Source organism: Bombina bombina, chromosome 8, assembly GCF_027579735.1.
Source record: "Bombina bombina isolate aBomBom1 chromosome 8, aBomBom1.pri, whole genome shotgun sequence".
Classification (NCBI taxonomy): domain Eukaryota; kingdom Metazoa; phylum Chordata; class Amphibia; order Anura; family Bombinatoridae; genus Bombina; species Bombina bombina.
Genome location: NC_069506.1, coordinates 200,575,368 through 200,591,322, shown reverse-complemented (window position 1 = coordinate 200,591,322; position 15,955 = coordinate 200,575,368). Strand labels below are relative to the sequence as shown.

The 15,955-nt window shown below is 39.5% G+C and overlaps 1 protein-coding gene across 4 annotated transcripts; it reads left to right on the top strand.

The window, feature by feature from the left end:
- Positions 1-258: 258 nt before the first annotated feature.
- PRMT1 (protein arginine methyltransferase 1) lies at positions 259-6,772 on the top strand. 4 transcript variants are annotated; one of them, XM_053690839.1, is made up of 11 exons: positions 303-379; positions 1,087-1,140; positions 2,450-2,551; positions 2,630-2,785; positions 2,875-2,938; positions 3,031-3,173; positions 3,426-3,513; positions 5,204-5,319; positions 5,399-5,549; positions 5,680-5,801; positions 5,916-6,772. In XM_053690839.1, the coding sequence occupies exons 1-11, from the start codon at positions 359-361 to the stop codon at positions 5,997-5,999; spliced, it is 1,101 nt and encodes a 366-aa protein (XP_053546814.1). In that variant the 5' UTR covers positions 303-358; the 3' UTR covers positions 6,000-6,772. The 4 variants fall into 4 exon arrangements, with proteins under 4 accessions (XP_053546816.1, XP_053546815.1, XP_053546814.1 ...); XM_053690838.1 differs by having other exon boundaries at positions 311-391; XM_053690841.1 differs by lacking the exon at positions 1,087-1,140 and having other exon boundaries at positions 259-379.
- Positions 6,773-15,955: the final 9,183 nt, after the last annotated feature.

Here is a 15,955-nt window from a genome sequence, read left to right as displayed (position 1 = left end):
TTTTCTCTTTTGGATCCTCGTTCTATATGGATTTCAAACCTTGCCACAAAAAAACTACTGGGGTATTCATCCCGTTTAGAATTAGATAAATAAGCGAAAACACACTAGGAATAGGTAGCACAGCGGTTTGTGAAGTCAATCACAGCAACAGGGGTGGAGCTCTAGTAAAGCAACCAACCCGTAACGTCAGGAAAAACGCGCGGACGGCGCAAGGCGATTGCAAAAAGTTGGGCGGGGTTTTACTGGGCCATATATATACTGTGTACCGGACCACGCATGTCGCAGTTCTCTAGTTGGAAGCCTGTATAGCCATCTTTAGGCTTCTTGTGTAGTGGTCGAGAGAACGAGAGGCTGCAAGATGGCTGACGCGACTATGGAGGTAAATGATGTGGTAAGAAATTTAGCTTGGGGTATTATGTTTATTAATAATAGTATCATTTAGTTTTTAATTTATTAATGCCCTTAAACATAAAGAAATGCAGTTGATTCCTTAGCTACCGCCTTCAACTAATTCACTAGCTATTTAGTAATATTCATTAAACAATTACTTTTATCAGTGGTATAGTTACTCACTGTATGCGGCTGTTTAATATAGATAATAATTGTACGCGGCCGTTGAGACAGGCTAAGTGAATTAAGAATGGAACAGGCCTAGGTGCCTACACCCGCGCTCCTCGTGTTCATGTAGTTTCTCATCCCCCGCCCACATGCCGGTAGCACAAAGGGCGGCCTTGTAACAGGGGGCGGCCCACGTGTGTTCTGGCCTCTGCACATGAACACGCATTCTTTGTGTAGTATCTTTTTTAAATTGATACTATGTGTAACATTAGTTTTATTATTTGTAAACTAGATACATTTCTATGTAGGCACAGTAACAACTGACTGCGCAAAGCGCTTTCATTTTGAGATGTTTATATTCACAATTGTCTTTAAATATAGTAATAAATATATATTTGAACGTTAGTGATTTATTTTGCCCATTTAACGTTTAGGAGCTCATAGATCACTTGTTGAAGGGAGTATAATGCACTGCAGAAATGTATTGGTTTATTAAAAGGCTAATATTTGTCTGTTACTCTTTCCTAGAACTTTGTAGCCAAGTTGGCCAATGGAATGAGCCTACGGACTCCAATTGAAGATGTAAATATCCTTTTATGCATAAATAGTTGCATTTTGGCCGACTTTGCTATAGAGTTTTAAGATGTGATTTTACTTCCACTACAGACTTACCCAGGCACTGTAAAGACTGGCATGTATATTTCTGACCTTATCTTAAAGCAACAGTCAACACAAATTGTTTAAAAGAGGACTCCTTACTAGTACCCATTCCCCATCTTTGCACAACCAGCATTGTTATATTAATCAACTTTATAACATTTAAACCTCTACAGTTCTGCCTGTTTCTGAGCCACTACAAAGATTCTTTTATTACATGCTTTTTATTCCCTTTTCACAACGAGACTGCTAATCCATGTGGGCCATATCTATAATATTGTGCTCTCTTCTGGGAGTTGTAGTTGACACTGCAGTAATTGGCTAGAATTCAAGTCTATAGAGAATAGCTATGTGATCAGGGGGTACAAGATAATCTGAGGTTCAAAATATATCAATATAACCATGTTGGCTGTGCAAACCTGGGGAATAATAAAGGGATTATCTTTTTTTAAAGAATAAAATAGTTAAAGGAATAGTCAACTCAAAGTTTGTTTCAAAAGATAATCCCTTTGTTACACATTCCCCAGTTCTGCATAATTATGGTAATACACTTTTTACCTCTGTGATCACCTTGTTTCTAAGTCTTCTGACAACCCCTTATCACATGGCTATTTATTGACTTGCATTTTATTCAATTAGTGCTGGGTTTGCTACAACCCATGGGCGTGATGGAACAATGTTTTCACAACCCATGGGCGTGATGGAACAATGTTTTCTATGAGTCCCCTGTTGTGAAAAGCTAATTAAAAAGCATGTGATAAGAGGCAGTCTGTAGTGGCTTAGAAACATGCAAATAATTAGAGGTTTAAATGGTATAAAGTATATTAATATAGCAAAGCTGGGGAATGGGTAGTAAAGTCATTATTTATCTTTAAATATTATTAATTTTGGTGTTGCCTGTCCCCTTTAACTCTCCCTTTAAATTTTGGCTGTTAGATTTTCTTTAAAATTCTATAGTGAATGGTTGATTTAAAAATATACATTTTTAGTGGAAATAATTTAGATGTGTGTGATACTTTATCTTGCTATAGTAAAGTAATTACAGCCCCCCTCAAGTTTCAATGCATTTTTTTTTTAGTAAAAAATCTACATGTAGAGCATGATTGCATTGATTAAATATAACTCATGTTAACATAGCCTTGTCCTTTCTGACTGTAAATATTTTGACTTCTAACAATTTGAATTAAGTTTTTATGAACTTTTTTTTTTTTTCTTTTAAAAAATGTTTCTATAGGTGTCTTCTGCTCAGCCAGAAAGCAGTGTGAAACCATCTGCTGAAGAAATGACTTCAAAGGACTACTACTTTGATTCGTATGCACATTTTGGTATTCATGAGGTAAATAATCTGTCATCAATGTAGTTTTGCCCTTATGATGAAACTATATAGGTTCTGATATTTATGTATGTATTACAGGAAATGTTGAAAGATGAAGTTCGGACACTGACTTACAGAAACTCAATGTTTCACAACCGACATCTTTTCAAAGATAAGGTAGTCTTGGATGTGGGAAGTGGCACAGGAATTCTCTGCATGTTTGCAGCAAAGGCTGGAGCAAAGAAGGTCATTGGGGTAAGGAGCTTTTTCTTAAACTCAATAGAGAACTATCTAGAAAGTGTTTAATGCCCCTAGATGTGACAATAAATCACATTTTCTTTCAGATTGAATGCTCAAGTATATCAGACTATGCCATCAAGATTGTAAAGGCAAACAAGCTAGATCATGGTATGTATAACAGGGTGAATTATTTTTTTTTTGTGCCCCCCCCCCCCCCCCCCATTGTGTTAAATTTAATGCTATATTGGATATCTTTTTAGTGGTTACAATTATTAAAGGAAAGGTGGAAGAAGTAGAACTTCCAGTGGAAAAAGTTGACATAATAATCAGCGAGTGGATGGGATATTGCCTCTTTTACGAGTCCATGTTGAACACAGTCATATATGCACGGGACAAATGGCTGGTAAGTGGTGGGTCACCTGGTAAACTACATATATACACTAATCGGAACAGCAGCAGATGAATAAACAACTTTGTGTGGAAAACGTCCAACTCTTATTAGTCATTAATACCTATATCTTGTGCTCCTGACTCTATATAGAATCACTTCACTTTCTGATCATTAGATTGCAGCTTTTTAGTGTAAAGAAATGTAAATGCTTTCATAAACGTTAAATTCAGCAATGGCTAACAGATTTTTTTTTTTTTTTCCTAGACACCAGATGGTCTAATATTCCCTGACCGTGCTACTCTTTATGTAACTGCTATTGAAGATAGGCAGTACAAAGACTACAAGATCCATTGTGAGTATTTTTGGCTTGTTTGGGAGTTGAGATTATCTGCCACGGAAACTATTTTAATCAGTGATGTGCTATTTGCAATAAAGCTTCGCTATTTTTGTTTCCTTCTGTTTTTGAGAACTATTGGATTTTGCCAGTTCTACTGACATCCTAAAAATTTAGCCACCAATCGACCAGTGCTGAACCTAAAATGGGCCGACTCCTAAGCTTTCATTCCTGCTTAGCAAATAAAGATGCCAAGAGAAACTAGGAGTAAATTAGAAAGTTGTTTAAAATTGCATGCTCTATCCATTTCATAAAAGAAATGTGGGGTTAGTATCACTTTAAGCTTTCATGATTAAAGGGCCATACTACCCAAATGTTAAAACACTTGAAAGTGATGCAGCATAGCTGTAAAAAGCTGACTAGAAAATATCACCTGAACATCTCTATGTAAAAAAAAGATATTTTACCTCAAGTTCCTCAGTAGCCACCTCCCCATTGTAAAGGATTTCTAAGCAGCATATTAGTGTGTCTGTCCTGGGAGAGCTGAAAGGATGAGCCTCGGACACTCATATTTCCCTATTCAGATTAGAGTTAAGTCAAATCTCATGAGATCACAGTAAAAGTTCACGACCTCAGCGATGCTGATTGGCTGCTGTTCATTTCTTTTAATTTTTTTTTACCTGCAGCTGAGTAACTTTTTACACAGAACTTACTCTGAGCTGAGGAGACTGAGGTAAAATATCTTCCTTTTTTACATAGAGATGCTCGGTTGATATTTTCCTGTCGGCTTTTTAGTTATACTGCATCAGTTTCAAGTGATTTAGCATATGCGTATTGTCCCTTTAAGGAAAAAACATGCAATGAACATTTTCAACTCTAATTTGCTCCGTTTGTATCCATTGTGAAAGTTATACATGGGGTAGGCTCAAAGCAATGCAGTACTGTGAGCTAGCTGCTTGTCACTCTAACCCAATGTTCAGCTAGGCCCCAGTGGAGCATTGCTCTCCAAAGAATTTTAAGTAAATTAAGCAAATTTAATAAAAGTAAATCTGAAAATGTTATGCTTTAAAACCTAAAAGTTCTTTAATGATTGTCCCCTTGACATGAAACCCAAAATATATTTAATGATTCTGAGCATGTAATTTACTTCCACTAAGTTCTTCATTCTCTTGGTATCTTTGGTTGAAAAGCATGTACAATAAGTTTAGGAACCTGCCTGTTTCTGGAGCATTTTATAGCCAATTTTGCAAGAGCTCTAGGTGGCAGCACCATTTCCTGTCATGTAGTTTCCTACCTAGGTATCAACACAGAATGTCAGAGGAACAAAGTAGTACGTCTTAACAGAAGTATATTGGAAGTTGTTTTAATCACTTTTTTTTTTTTTTTCATATCCCTTTATTACCTTGTGAATGGGCATGTTTCTGCAGACACATTCAGTTTTGAGAACTACAAAAACAATTTATCTTAGATAGTATTGCCCAAAACCTTTGGGAAAGCATGACATTGAGAATAGTTAAGGGACATGAAACCCAATTTGTTCATGCTTTAGAACTAACATGCAGTTTTAAAAACACAATTTGTTACTTTTTTTTTTTTTTTTTTTTCTGAAATGCCTATCTAGAGGCTCAGTAGCTGCTGATTGGTTGCTGCACATAGATGCCTTGCAAAGCATTTAAAAAAGTGTGTAATTTTTTTTTTCCCCCTGCAGGGTGGGAGAATGTTTATGGATTTGATATGTCATGCATAAAGGATGTAGCTATTAAGGAGCCTCTCGTTGATGTTGTTGACCCCAAGCAGCTGGTTTCAAATTCTTGTCTCATTAAGGTTTGTACACCTTTTTAAAAATACCAAAAAAAGCATGGGATCTGTGCTGTCTTTATTAATTATTTATACTTGACTCTAGGAAGTGGATATTTATACTGTGAAAGTTGATGACCTGAGCTTTACATCTCCTTTCTGCCTCCAAGTGAAGCGAAATGACTACATCCATGCCCTGGTTGCTTACTTCAACATAGAATTTACACGTTGTCATAAAAGGACTGGATTCTCAACAAGTAAGTTTGTGTCGCCCCCCCATGTTAACAAGTGGTGGTTTTTAATTAGTGTTAACTTTGGTTTTTAGTCTTAATTCTGTGGGACTATTCTAAAAGGTGACTTGACTTTTTTTTTTTTTTTTTTTTTTAGGTCCAGAGTCCCCCTATACTCACTGGAAGCAGACAGTTTTCTATATGGAAGACTACCTCACAGTTAAAACTGGAGAGGAGATATTTGGTACCATAAGCATGAAGCCAAATGCCAAAAACAATGTAAGTAAAATATATATATCAATATCAATAAATTATATTGATATTCTATATCTCTGCCTGATACTAAAGGCTAACATCTAAATTTTTTTTTTTTTTTTTTCCCTCAATCTTTAGCGTGACCTGGATTTTACGGTTGATATTGACTTCAAGGGTCAGCTCTGTGAGCTGTCATGTTCTACAGATTACAGAATGCGTTAATGTCCAGAAGCTGACCAGCCTGAGAACCTAAACACAACACATGTATACATTTAGCTGTGTGGTTTTATTTACATATAGCATACAAGTTTTTTACCTCCCGCTGCTAGCCACTAAGAGGAAGAGAATTTATTTTTTACCTCTGACCAGTGTTATGTAAATTTGGCTCTACTAAAGCATTGGCTGTGGCATCCAGTGTCCTAGGCTTGGGATTTTTCTCTTCCTAATTAAAACTGGATTTAACTGTATACATAGTGAGAGGCTCTAACAACTTTTTTGCAACTTTTAAGAATTGCACTGTCACTTGTGTCCCATTTCTTCATGCAATGAACTGGGTTTGTTTCAGAATTCGTATCCTGTCTAGAATTCCTAAATTACTGCTAGTCTAGCATTTATACATTTTATCAGTGAAGGACGCCCATGAGATCTAATAATACTTCTAGTATGACTTCAGGACTGCTTATGTAGGCAATAGGTTGAAGTAATAATTTCAGCTTGCCAAGTTTGTATCCATGCATAAATATAAAAAAAAATATATATTTTTTTTTGAACCACATGTTTATGCAACCCAGAAGAGTTGGGATAGGGAAACTATTTGCATTTTTGTGCTATGTGTATTTTTTTTTTGTTTTGTAAGACCTTTCAGAAATTTTATATGGAAGGGTCCTTTTTTAATTTTGTCCAAATAACGCCTCAAAAGCTACCCATTGTTAATGTTTCATAACTTATGGTTTTTATATGGTTACATTCGAAATGAAATTAAAAGGTTAACTGCTTTTGTGTGTTTTTTTTTTTTTTTTTTTTTTTTTTTAAAGCCTTGGAGCTTTTGTGTAAAGTAGGGCTGCGATTAACAACTATTTTCATAATCGATTAATCATTTTTTGTTTGACTAATCGGATAAATAAAAAATTCTTATTTTTAAATAAAATCCAAATACTGAGTGTTACAAATATAAACTTCAGACTAAAACTTTACATTCACAACTGTTCAATTTTTAAAGTGAAGGTAAACTTAAAAAAGAGGAAATCCTCTTAAAAGTCAGCAATGACTAATCCCGGCTTCCTCCAATCATGGCTTGGCCTCAGGCAATGACTCCCCTGGGGGGGAAAGATGTGATTGGAGGAAGACGGATTATTAATTGACATGCAAAGAGAGGATCTCCAGGTGGGGAAAGCTGCGCCGGCTGTGAAAAGTTTTGTTTAATTAAAAAAAAAAACGGCTGCTTTCTAAACTTTGAAGAATGAAAGTGCTCCTGTTAATGGTATTTTTAAACGGGCATTCATTAAAGTTTACCTTCACTTTAAGCAGAACACATTTTTTATAATTAAGCAAAACCACAAACTGAAAAGAGGTAGATGATCAGTTTACAACATTCTGTTCACTCTTTCAGAAACTTTGTATTGAAATGCAAAAATGACAACATGACCAAATGCTCCTGGTTGAGACTGGCTCTCTTTTTGCAGCTATATTGCCTGCAGCAGAGAAGGCATTGAGATGATATAAGTAGGGTTTTGCTAATTTTACCAGGGTGCAATATTTATCTTATCTCTCCACCAATGGAAGGGGCCTCTTAAAGTATGGACTTCATTTTAACATAAAAATCTTAAATATCTAAATGGAATGGTAAATAACAAGCTATAAGGTTAGATCTAGGCCGATCTTAAAATAACAAATATATACTTATAGAGGTTGAATTTGGTACATATTACAAATAAACGTGTGTGTGTATAAAGACTGAATATAAATAGGACAACGCCTTATGTACATATAATCAGCAATAGCAAGTGATCAGCTAATAATTGTGCAAACAAATTATAGTGCACATCAACTCAAATAACTCCCATCAATCTAGGGTTAGGTGTAAATAACAAGCTCGGCACTATATAATGAAAACCATAGTCCCAAAACGCCTGATTCAATATAAACAATCCAAATGATCACTTTTTTTTTTTTTATTTCTGGCTTGCACATAAGCCTGGAGTAGTTGTAAACTTATACTGTCCTGAAAAAGTGAGAAGTAAACGTCTGTCGACATACTTTATGCTAAGTGCATAACCGTAAAACAATACCATGAACAGGAGCTCATTGGAGTGAAGCAGATGATGTTGTGCACAGACCAACTAATTGATTATGATATTCGTTGACAACTATTTTCATAATCTATTATTATCAATTAGTTATTGCAGCCCTAGTGTAAAGTGGATGTAGCTTAAAATAGTTCAAACTATTGGAATATTTTGCATGAGTCTTGTTCACATGCTACTGGGTTAAAAGGAATGGGGGGGAGGGGGAAGGAACCCTGATCAGTTAAGGTGTGAAAATATAAATATACGCTATTGGATGAAGGTTAGAAACCAATGTCATTTTAAATACCTGTTGAAATAACCACATTAAAGGGACAGTCTACAAAATCTTGTTTAAAAAGATGGTGTTTTTCCCCATATATAAAAATTAAATCTGATTATCTTGTATCTAAGCCTTTGCAGACTGTCACTTATCTCAGTTCTTTTGACATACTTGCATTTCAGTGCTGACTAATACATTTAACTACGGCAGTGAGCACATTATCTGACAGATAAAACTAGTGCTTTATCTGAAACTGTCAAGATGCACTGAGGCAGCCTTCAAGGGCTTAGAAATTGGCATGAGTCTATCTTGGTATTTTGTCAAAAGAACCCAAGTAAAGTATATTTGATTAAAGTAAATTGTGAAAGTTGTTAAAAATTGCATGCCTTATCTGAATTCTTAAAGTAATTTTGACTAGACTGTCACTTTAAGGGAATAGTTTAGCACTACTAAAATCTCTAATCGCACATGTGCTAATGGCCGCTGTAGCTTAGAGCTCCGGAGCTAAAAGAGGGCCCAAATGCACAAAAAAGTATAAAAAAAGGCTACTTATGCGTCTATATTGATCCCGGTTACCAAGGGGACACCAGCACTCAACAAACAGCTAAACAGTGCTTCCGCTCCTGTGATCCACCACCTACGGAAGATCCGTCCACATAGGCCGCAGCCACCCGCTCTGCATGCATTACCCAGTAAGGCAGGCTTAGCATATAAACAGTCCCTGTCCAAGGAGCAAAGCGGGGAACCTGCCAAAATAGCCGGCCACATACAATCGAGCCTGAATACCGGGCGCAAGGAAACAGCTGCTGCGGTTGTGCAGCACGCAGTGAGATCTCGGTCTAATCCCTGCCAAATGGTGAGTCAGAGCACTGAGACTGGGGAAATACTCCACCACATGGCATGCTAAACATAACACAGAGAATATAAACACCACAGTTGTGTCCTCCCTCTCCTTTGAGATATAGAAACGCTGCAGTACTGTTTTTCTTTTGCAAGATGTACCATGTCCACGGATTCATCCTAACTTGTGGGATATTGTCTTTCCTGACAGGAAGTAGCAAAGAGAGCACCACAGCAGAGCTGTCTATATAGCTCCCCCTTAACTCCATCCCCCAGTCATTCTCTTTGCTGGCTCTAAGCAGCAAGGGTAAAGAGAAGAGGTGCTAAACTGTTAGTTTTTATTTTACCTTCAATCAAGAGTTTGTTATTTTAAATGGTACCGGTGTTGTACTATTTGCTCTCAGGCAGGACATAGATGAAGATTTCTGCCTGGAGGATGATGATCTTAGCATTTGTAACTAAGGTCCACTGCTGTTCCCACATGAGCTGAGGAGTACAGGAAAACTTCAGTGTGAGGAACGGTTCTTGTTATACAGCAATGAGGTATGTTCAGTCATTTTTCTACAGAGACTGTGTTAACTCAGAAAGGCTGACAGTATCCCCTTTAGGGGAAGGGGAAGCAGTAATCCTAGGGTTAAGAGGTTTTACTAGCTTGCATTAAGGGCTTATTTTGTTTATTTATTTTGGGCACTCAGTTTGTATGTGAAATTGGAAGGACAAACGTTTGGGTGTTCTGGGAGTAACGTTCTTTATTGGGACTTTTGCAGAGGGTTCATTTGGCTTATATTGGGGTTATTATAACCCACATGGCTTCAGGCAAGGTTTTTTTTGGATTTGGGTAGGCCCCAGCCACATCGAGTGTGGTGGGCGGGGCCTATTTTCACGCCTCTGTTGCGCATTTAGTTCTACTGGCAAGCAGCAAGAAACTTCTCCTGAGGCCCTGATATTCATCCTGAGGGCCTAATCGAAGTTTTAATACCTTTCTATTGTTCCCTAAGGGCAGGTAGGGCCACAGCAGAGCTGTGGCAAGGTGCTAATAGGGGTTTAAACCGGTTTTAGACATTTTGTAATCCGGTTTTGTTAATTGGGGGTGCATTGTTTATTTACTTGGGGTGCAATCCTCCTAAAGTTTAATAGGTACACTGTAAAAATTTCAGAAAATTTGAAGCTATTTTAACCTGTTTTGCAGTTTGTGTATGCCTTTTTTTCTCTTAAAGGCACAGTACTGTTTTTTGAAAATTGTGTTTTTTTCATTAAATAAAGTGTTTTCCAGGCTTGCTTGTCTTATTACTAGCCTGTTTAACATGTCTGACATTGAGAAAACTCATTGCTCAATTTGTTTAGAAGCCTTTGTGGAACCCCCTCTTAAAATGTGTCCCACTTGTACTGATATGTCTATAACTTGCAGACAACATATTTTGAGTTTGGCAATGGATGATTCTCAGACAGAAGGAAATCAGGTTTTGCCATCTAGTTCTCCCCAAGTGTCACAACCAGTAACGCCCGCACAAGTGACGCAAAGTACTTCTAGTGCGTCTAATTCTTTCACCTTGCAAGATATGGCCTCCGTTATTAATATTACCCTTACAGAGGTTTTATCTAAACTGCCAGCGTTGCAAGGGAAGCGCAGTAGCTCTGCGTTAAGAACACACGCTGAGCCTTCTGACGCTTTAGTTGCCGTATCCGATACTCCCTCACAATGTTCTGAGGTAGGGATGAGGGATTTGCTATCTGAGGGAGAGATTTCTGATTCAGGAAGATTACTCCCTCAGACAGATTCAGATATGACGGCATTTAAATTTAAGCTAGAACACCTCCGTTTATTGCTTAGGGAGGTTTTAGCGACTCTGGATGATTTTGACCCTATTGTAGTTCCAGAGAAATTGTGTAAAATGGACAAATATTTAGGGGTTCCTGTCTACACTGATGTTTTTCCGGTCCCTAAGAGGATTTCCGACATTGTTACTAAGGAGTGGGATAGACCAGGTATTCCGTTCGCTCCCCCTCCTGTTTATAAGAAAATGTTTCCCATATCTGACACCATGAGGGACTCATGGCAAACGGTCCCTAAGGTGGAGAGAGCTATTTCTACTTTGGCTAAGCGTACAACTATACCTATTGAAGACAGTTGTGCTTTCATAGATCCTATGGATAAAAAATTAGAGGGTCTCCTAAAGAAAATTTTTGTTCATCAAGGTTTTCTTCTTCAACCTATTGCATGCATTATTCCTGTAACAACTGCAGCTGCCTTTTGGTTTGAGGCTCTAGAAGAGGCTCTTCAGGTGGAGACCCCACTAGAGGATATTCTGGACAGAATTAAGGCTCTTAAGCTAGCTAATTCTTTTATTACAGACGCCGCTTTTCATCTCGCTAAGTTATCGGCAAAGAATTCAGGTTTTGCAGTTTTAGCGCGTAGAGCGTTATGGCTTAAGTCCTGGTCGGCTGATGTGTCATCTAAATCCAAGCTTTTGACCATCCCTTTCAAAGGTAAGACCCTATTCGGGTCTGCACTGAAAGAGATCATTTCAGACATCACTGGAGGGAAGGGTCATGCCCTTCCCCAAGATAAGTCGAATAAGTCAAGGACCAAACAAAATAATTTTCGTTCCTTTCGAAACTTCAAGGGTGGTCCCGCTTCCTCTTCCCCTGCGGCAAAGCAAGAGGGGAACTTTGCTCAATCCAAGCCAACCTGGAGACCTAACCAGGCTTGGAACAAGGGTAAACAGGCCAAAAAGCCTGCTGCTGCCACTAAGACAGCATGAAGGGGTAGCCCCGATCCGGGACCGGATCTAGTAGGGGGCAGACTCTCTTTGCTCAGGCCTGGGCAAGAGACGTTCGGGACTCCTGGGCCGTAGAAATTGTAACCCAGGGGTACCTTTTAGATTTAAAAGATTCTCCTCCAAGGGGGAGGTTCCATCTTTCTCAGTTGTCTGTAAACCAGACAAAAAGAGAGGCGTTCTTACGCTGTGTAGAAGATCTCTTTACCATAGGAGTGATCTGTCCAGTTCCGAAAGCAGAACAGGGACAAGGTTTCTACTCCAATCTGTTTGTGGTTCCCAAAAAAGAGGGAACCTTCAGACCAATTCTAGATCTCAAGATTCTAAACCAATTCCTAAGAGTTTCATCCTTCAAGATGGAGACCATTCGGACTATTTTACCAATGATCTAGGAGGGTCAATATATGACCACCGTGGATTTAAAGGATGCGTATCTACACATTCCTATCCACAAAGATCATCACCAGTTCCTCAGGTTTGCCTTCCTGGACAGGCATTACCAGTTTGTGGCTCTTCCCTTCGGGTTGGCCACGGCGCCAAGGATCTTCACAAAAGTGCTAGGGTCCCTTCTGGCGGTCCTAAGGCCACGGGGCATAGCAGTGGCGCCTTATCTAGACGACATCCTTATTCAAGCGTCGACTTTTCAACTAGCCAAGTCTCACACAGACTTAGTGTTGGCCTTTCTAAGATCTCATGGGTGGAAGGTGAACGTGAAAAAGAGTTCTCTTATTTCTCTCAAGAGTTCCATTCCTGGGAACTCTGATAGATTCGGTGGACATGAAAATTTTTCTGACGGAGGTCAGGAAATCAAATATTTTAACCACCTGCCAAGCTCTTCATTCCATTCCTCGGCCGTCAGTTGCTCAGTGTATGGAGGTAATCGGACTAATGGTAGCGGCAATGGACATAGTTCCGTTTGCTCGCTTGCATCTCAGACCACTGCAACTATGCATGCTCAGACAGTGGAATGGGGAGTATGCAGATTTATCTCCTCAGATAGATCTGCAACAAGAGACCAGAGACTCTCTTCTTTGGTGGTTGTCACAGGATCACCTGTCCCGGGGAATGTGTTTCCGCAGGCCAGCGTGGGTTATAGTGACAACGGACGCCAGCCTACTGGGCTGGGGTGCAGTCGAATTCCCTGAAAGCACAGGGTTTGTGGACTCAGGAGGAGGCCCTCCTACCGATAAATATTCTGGAATTAAGAGCGATATTCAATGCTCTTCAGACATGGCTTCGGTCGGATTTATCAGATTTCAGTCGGACAACATCACGACTGTAGCTTATATCAATCATCAGGGGGGAACAAGGAGTTCCTTGGCGATGATAGAAGTTTCCAGGATAATCCGATGGGCAGAGACTCACTCTTGCCATCTATCAGCGATCTATATCCCAGGGGTAGAGAACTGGGAGGCAGATTTTCTAAGTCGTCAGACTTTTCATCCGGGGGAGTGGGAGCTCCATCCGGAGGTGTTTGCTCAACTGATTCAGCTATGGGGCACACCAGAATTGGATCTGATGGCGTCTCATCAGAACGCCAAGCTTCCTTATTACGGATCCAGGTCCAGGGATCCTCAGGCAGTACTGATAGATGCTCTAGCGGTACCCTGGTCGTTCAACCTGGCTTATGTGTTTCCACCTTTCCCTCTCCTTCCGCGTCTGATTGCCAGAATCAAACAGGAGAGAGCTTTGGTGATTTTGATAGCACCTGCGTGGCCACGCAGGACTTGGTATGCAGACCTGGTGGACATGTCATCTCTGCCACCATGGACTCTGCCACTGCGACAGGACCTTCTGATCCAAGGTCCGTTCAAGCATCCAAATCTAATTTCTCTGCAACTGACTGCTTGGAGATTGAACGCTTGATTTTATCAAAGCGGGGTTTCTCCGAGTCGGTCATAGATACTTTGATTCAGGCTCGAAAGCCTGTCACCAGGAAAATCTATCATAAGATATGGCATAAATATCTTTTCTGGTGCGAATCCAAAGGCTACTCATGGAGTAAGATTAGGATTTTGTCCTTTCTCCAAGAAGGATTGGAGAAGGGGCTATCAGCTAGTTCCCTAAAGGGACAGATATCTGCTTTATCAATTTTATTGCACAAGCGTCTGGCAGATGTTCCAGACGTTCAGTCGTTCGGTCAGGCTTTAGTTAGAATCAAGCCTGTGTTTAAACCTGTTGCCCCGCCATGGAGTTTAAATTTAGTTCTTAATGTTCTTCAAGGGGTTCCGTTTGAACCCATTCATTCCATAGACATTACGCTTCTATCTTGGAAAGTTCTGTTTCTAGTTGCTATCTCTTCAGCTCGAAGAGTTTCTGAGCTAACTGCTTTACAATGTGACTTATCTTGTTTTCCATGCTGATAAGGTGGTTTTGCGTACCAAACCTGGGTTCCTCCCTATGGTTGTTTCTAACAGGAATATCAATCAGGAAATTGTTGTTCCTTCTCTGTGTCTTAATCCTTTTTCTAAGAAGGAACGTCTGTTGCACAACTTGGACGTGGTTCGTGCCTTGAAGTTTTATTTGCAGGCAACCAAAGATTTTTGCCAATCATCTTCATTGTTTGTTGTCTATGCTGGAAAGCGTAGAGGTCAAAAGGCTACGGCTACCTTTCTTTTCTTTTGGCTGAAAAGCATCATCCGTTTGGCTTATGAGACTGCTGGACAGCAGCCTCCTGAAAGAATTACAGCTCACTCCACTAGAGCGGTGGTTTCCACATGGGCTTTTAAGAATGATGCTTCTGGTGAACAGATTTGTAAGGCTGCGACTTGGTCTTCACTTCATACATTTTACAAATTTTATACTTTTGCTTCTTCGGAGGCTATTTTTGGGAGAAAGGTTTTGCAAGCAGTGGTGCCTTCCGTTTAGGTTCCTGTCTTGTCCCTCCCTTCATCCGTGTCCTAAAGCTTTGGTATTGGTATCCCACAAGTTAGGATGAATCAGTGGACTCGGTACATCATGCAAAAGAAAACAAAATTTATGCTTACCTGATAAATTTCTTTCTTTTGCGATGTACCGAGTCCACGGCCCGCCCTGTCTATTCAAGACAGATAGTATTTTTTATGTAAACTTCCGTCACCTCTGCACCTTATAGTTTCACCTTTTCTTCCTTGGCCTTCGGTCGAATGACTTGGGGGTGGAGTTAAGGGGGGAGCTCTATAGACAGCTCTGCTGTGGTGCTCTCTTTGCTACTTCCTGTCAGGAAGGACAATATCCCACAAGTTAGGAAGAATCCGTGGACTCGGTACATCGCAAAAGAAAGAAATTTATCAGGTAAGCATAAACTTTGTTTTTTTTTAAAAAAAAGAGACATTACCATTGTATTTACAGACCAACATAGGCCGAGCACATAAGGCTGAAGGAAAAGTAAAGCCTGCAGTCTACAAACAGATCTTCTATCTGACCAATGAAGCAAAGTGCTGCAAAAACAGAGGAGAGGGGGGTCCTTGATGTAAAAGATTTATGCACATTTCTTAATAAGCATTGGCTTTATGATCACATAAAATATGGCTCAGAAAAAAGGCAACTTACCAGATAAATGAGTCACTATCTTAAAGGTATTGAACCTACACCTGAGGAATGCACTTCATTACAGGAGCACAAACTTGCAGAAAGCACGCAAATACCTTCTCCTTCTCTACCGCCACCACAATATGTCACAAAAGATGATCTCAAAATGCTCTCATCAAAAGATGATATAAAGGCCATCATGACAGAAGTTAAAAGCCTATTTAGTGAGTTACACAGAGACGTCACAGACCTTAAACAGAGAGTAACTAATATGGAAAAAAAACACGAGACTCTGCAAGAAAAAGTCAAAGTCACTACCTCACAAGCTCAGTATGGTGCAGGCATGGTTCACAACCTGTTAGATCGTGTAGAGGACTTAGACAACCGCAGCAGAAGAAATAACTTGCGCATCAGGAGCATTCCTGAATCGATTAGCCCTGCTGCATTGCAGGGCTACTTGCAGCACTTATTCAAGGTAATCAAAGG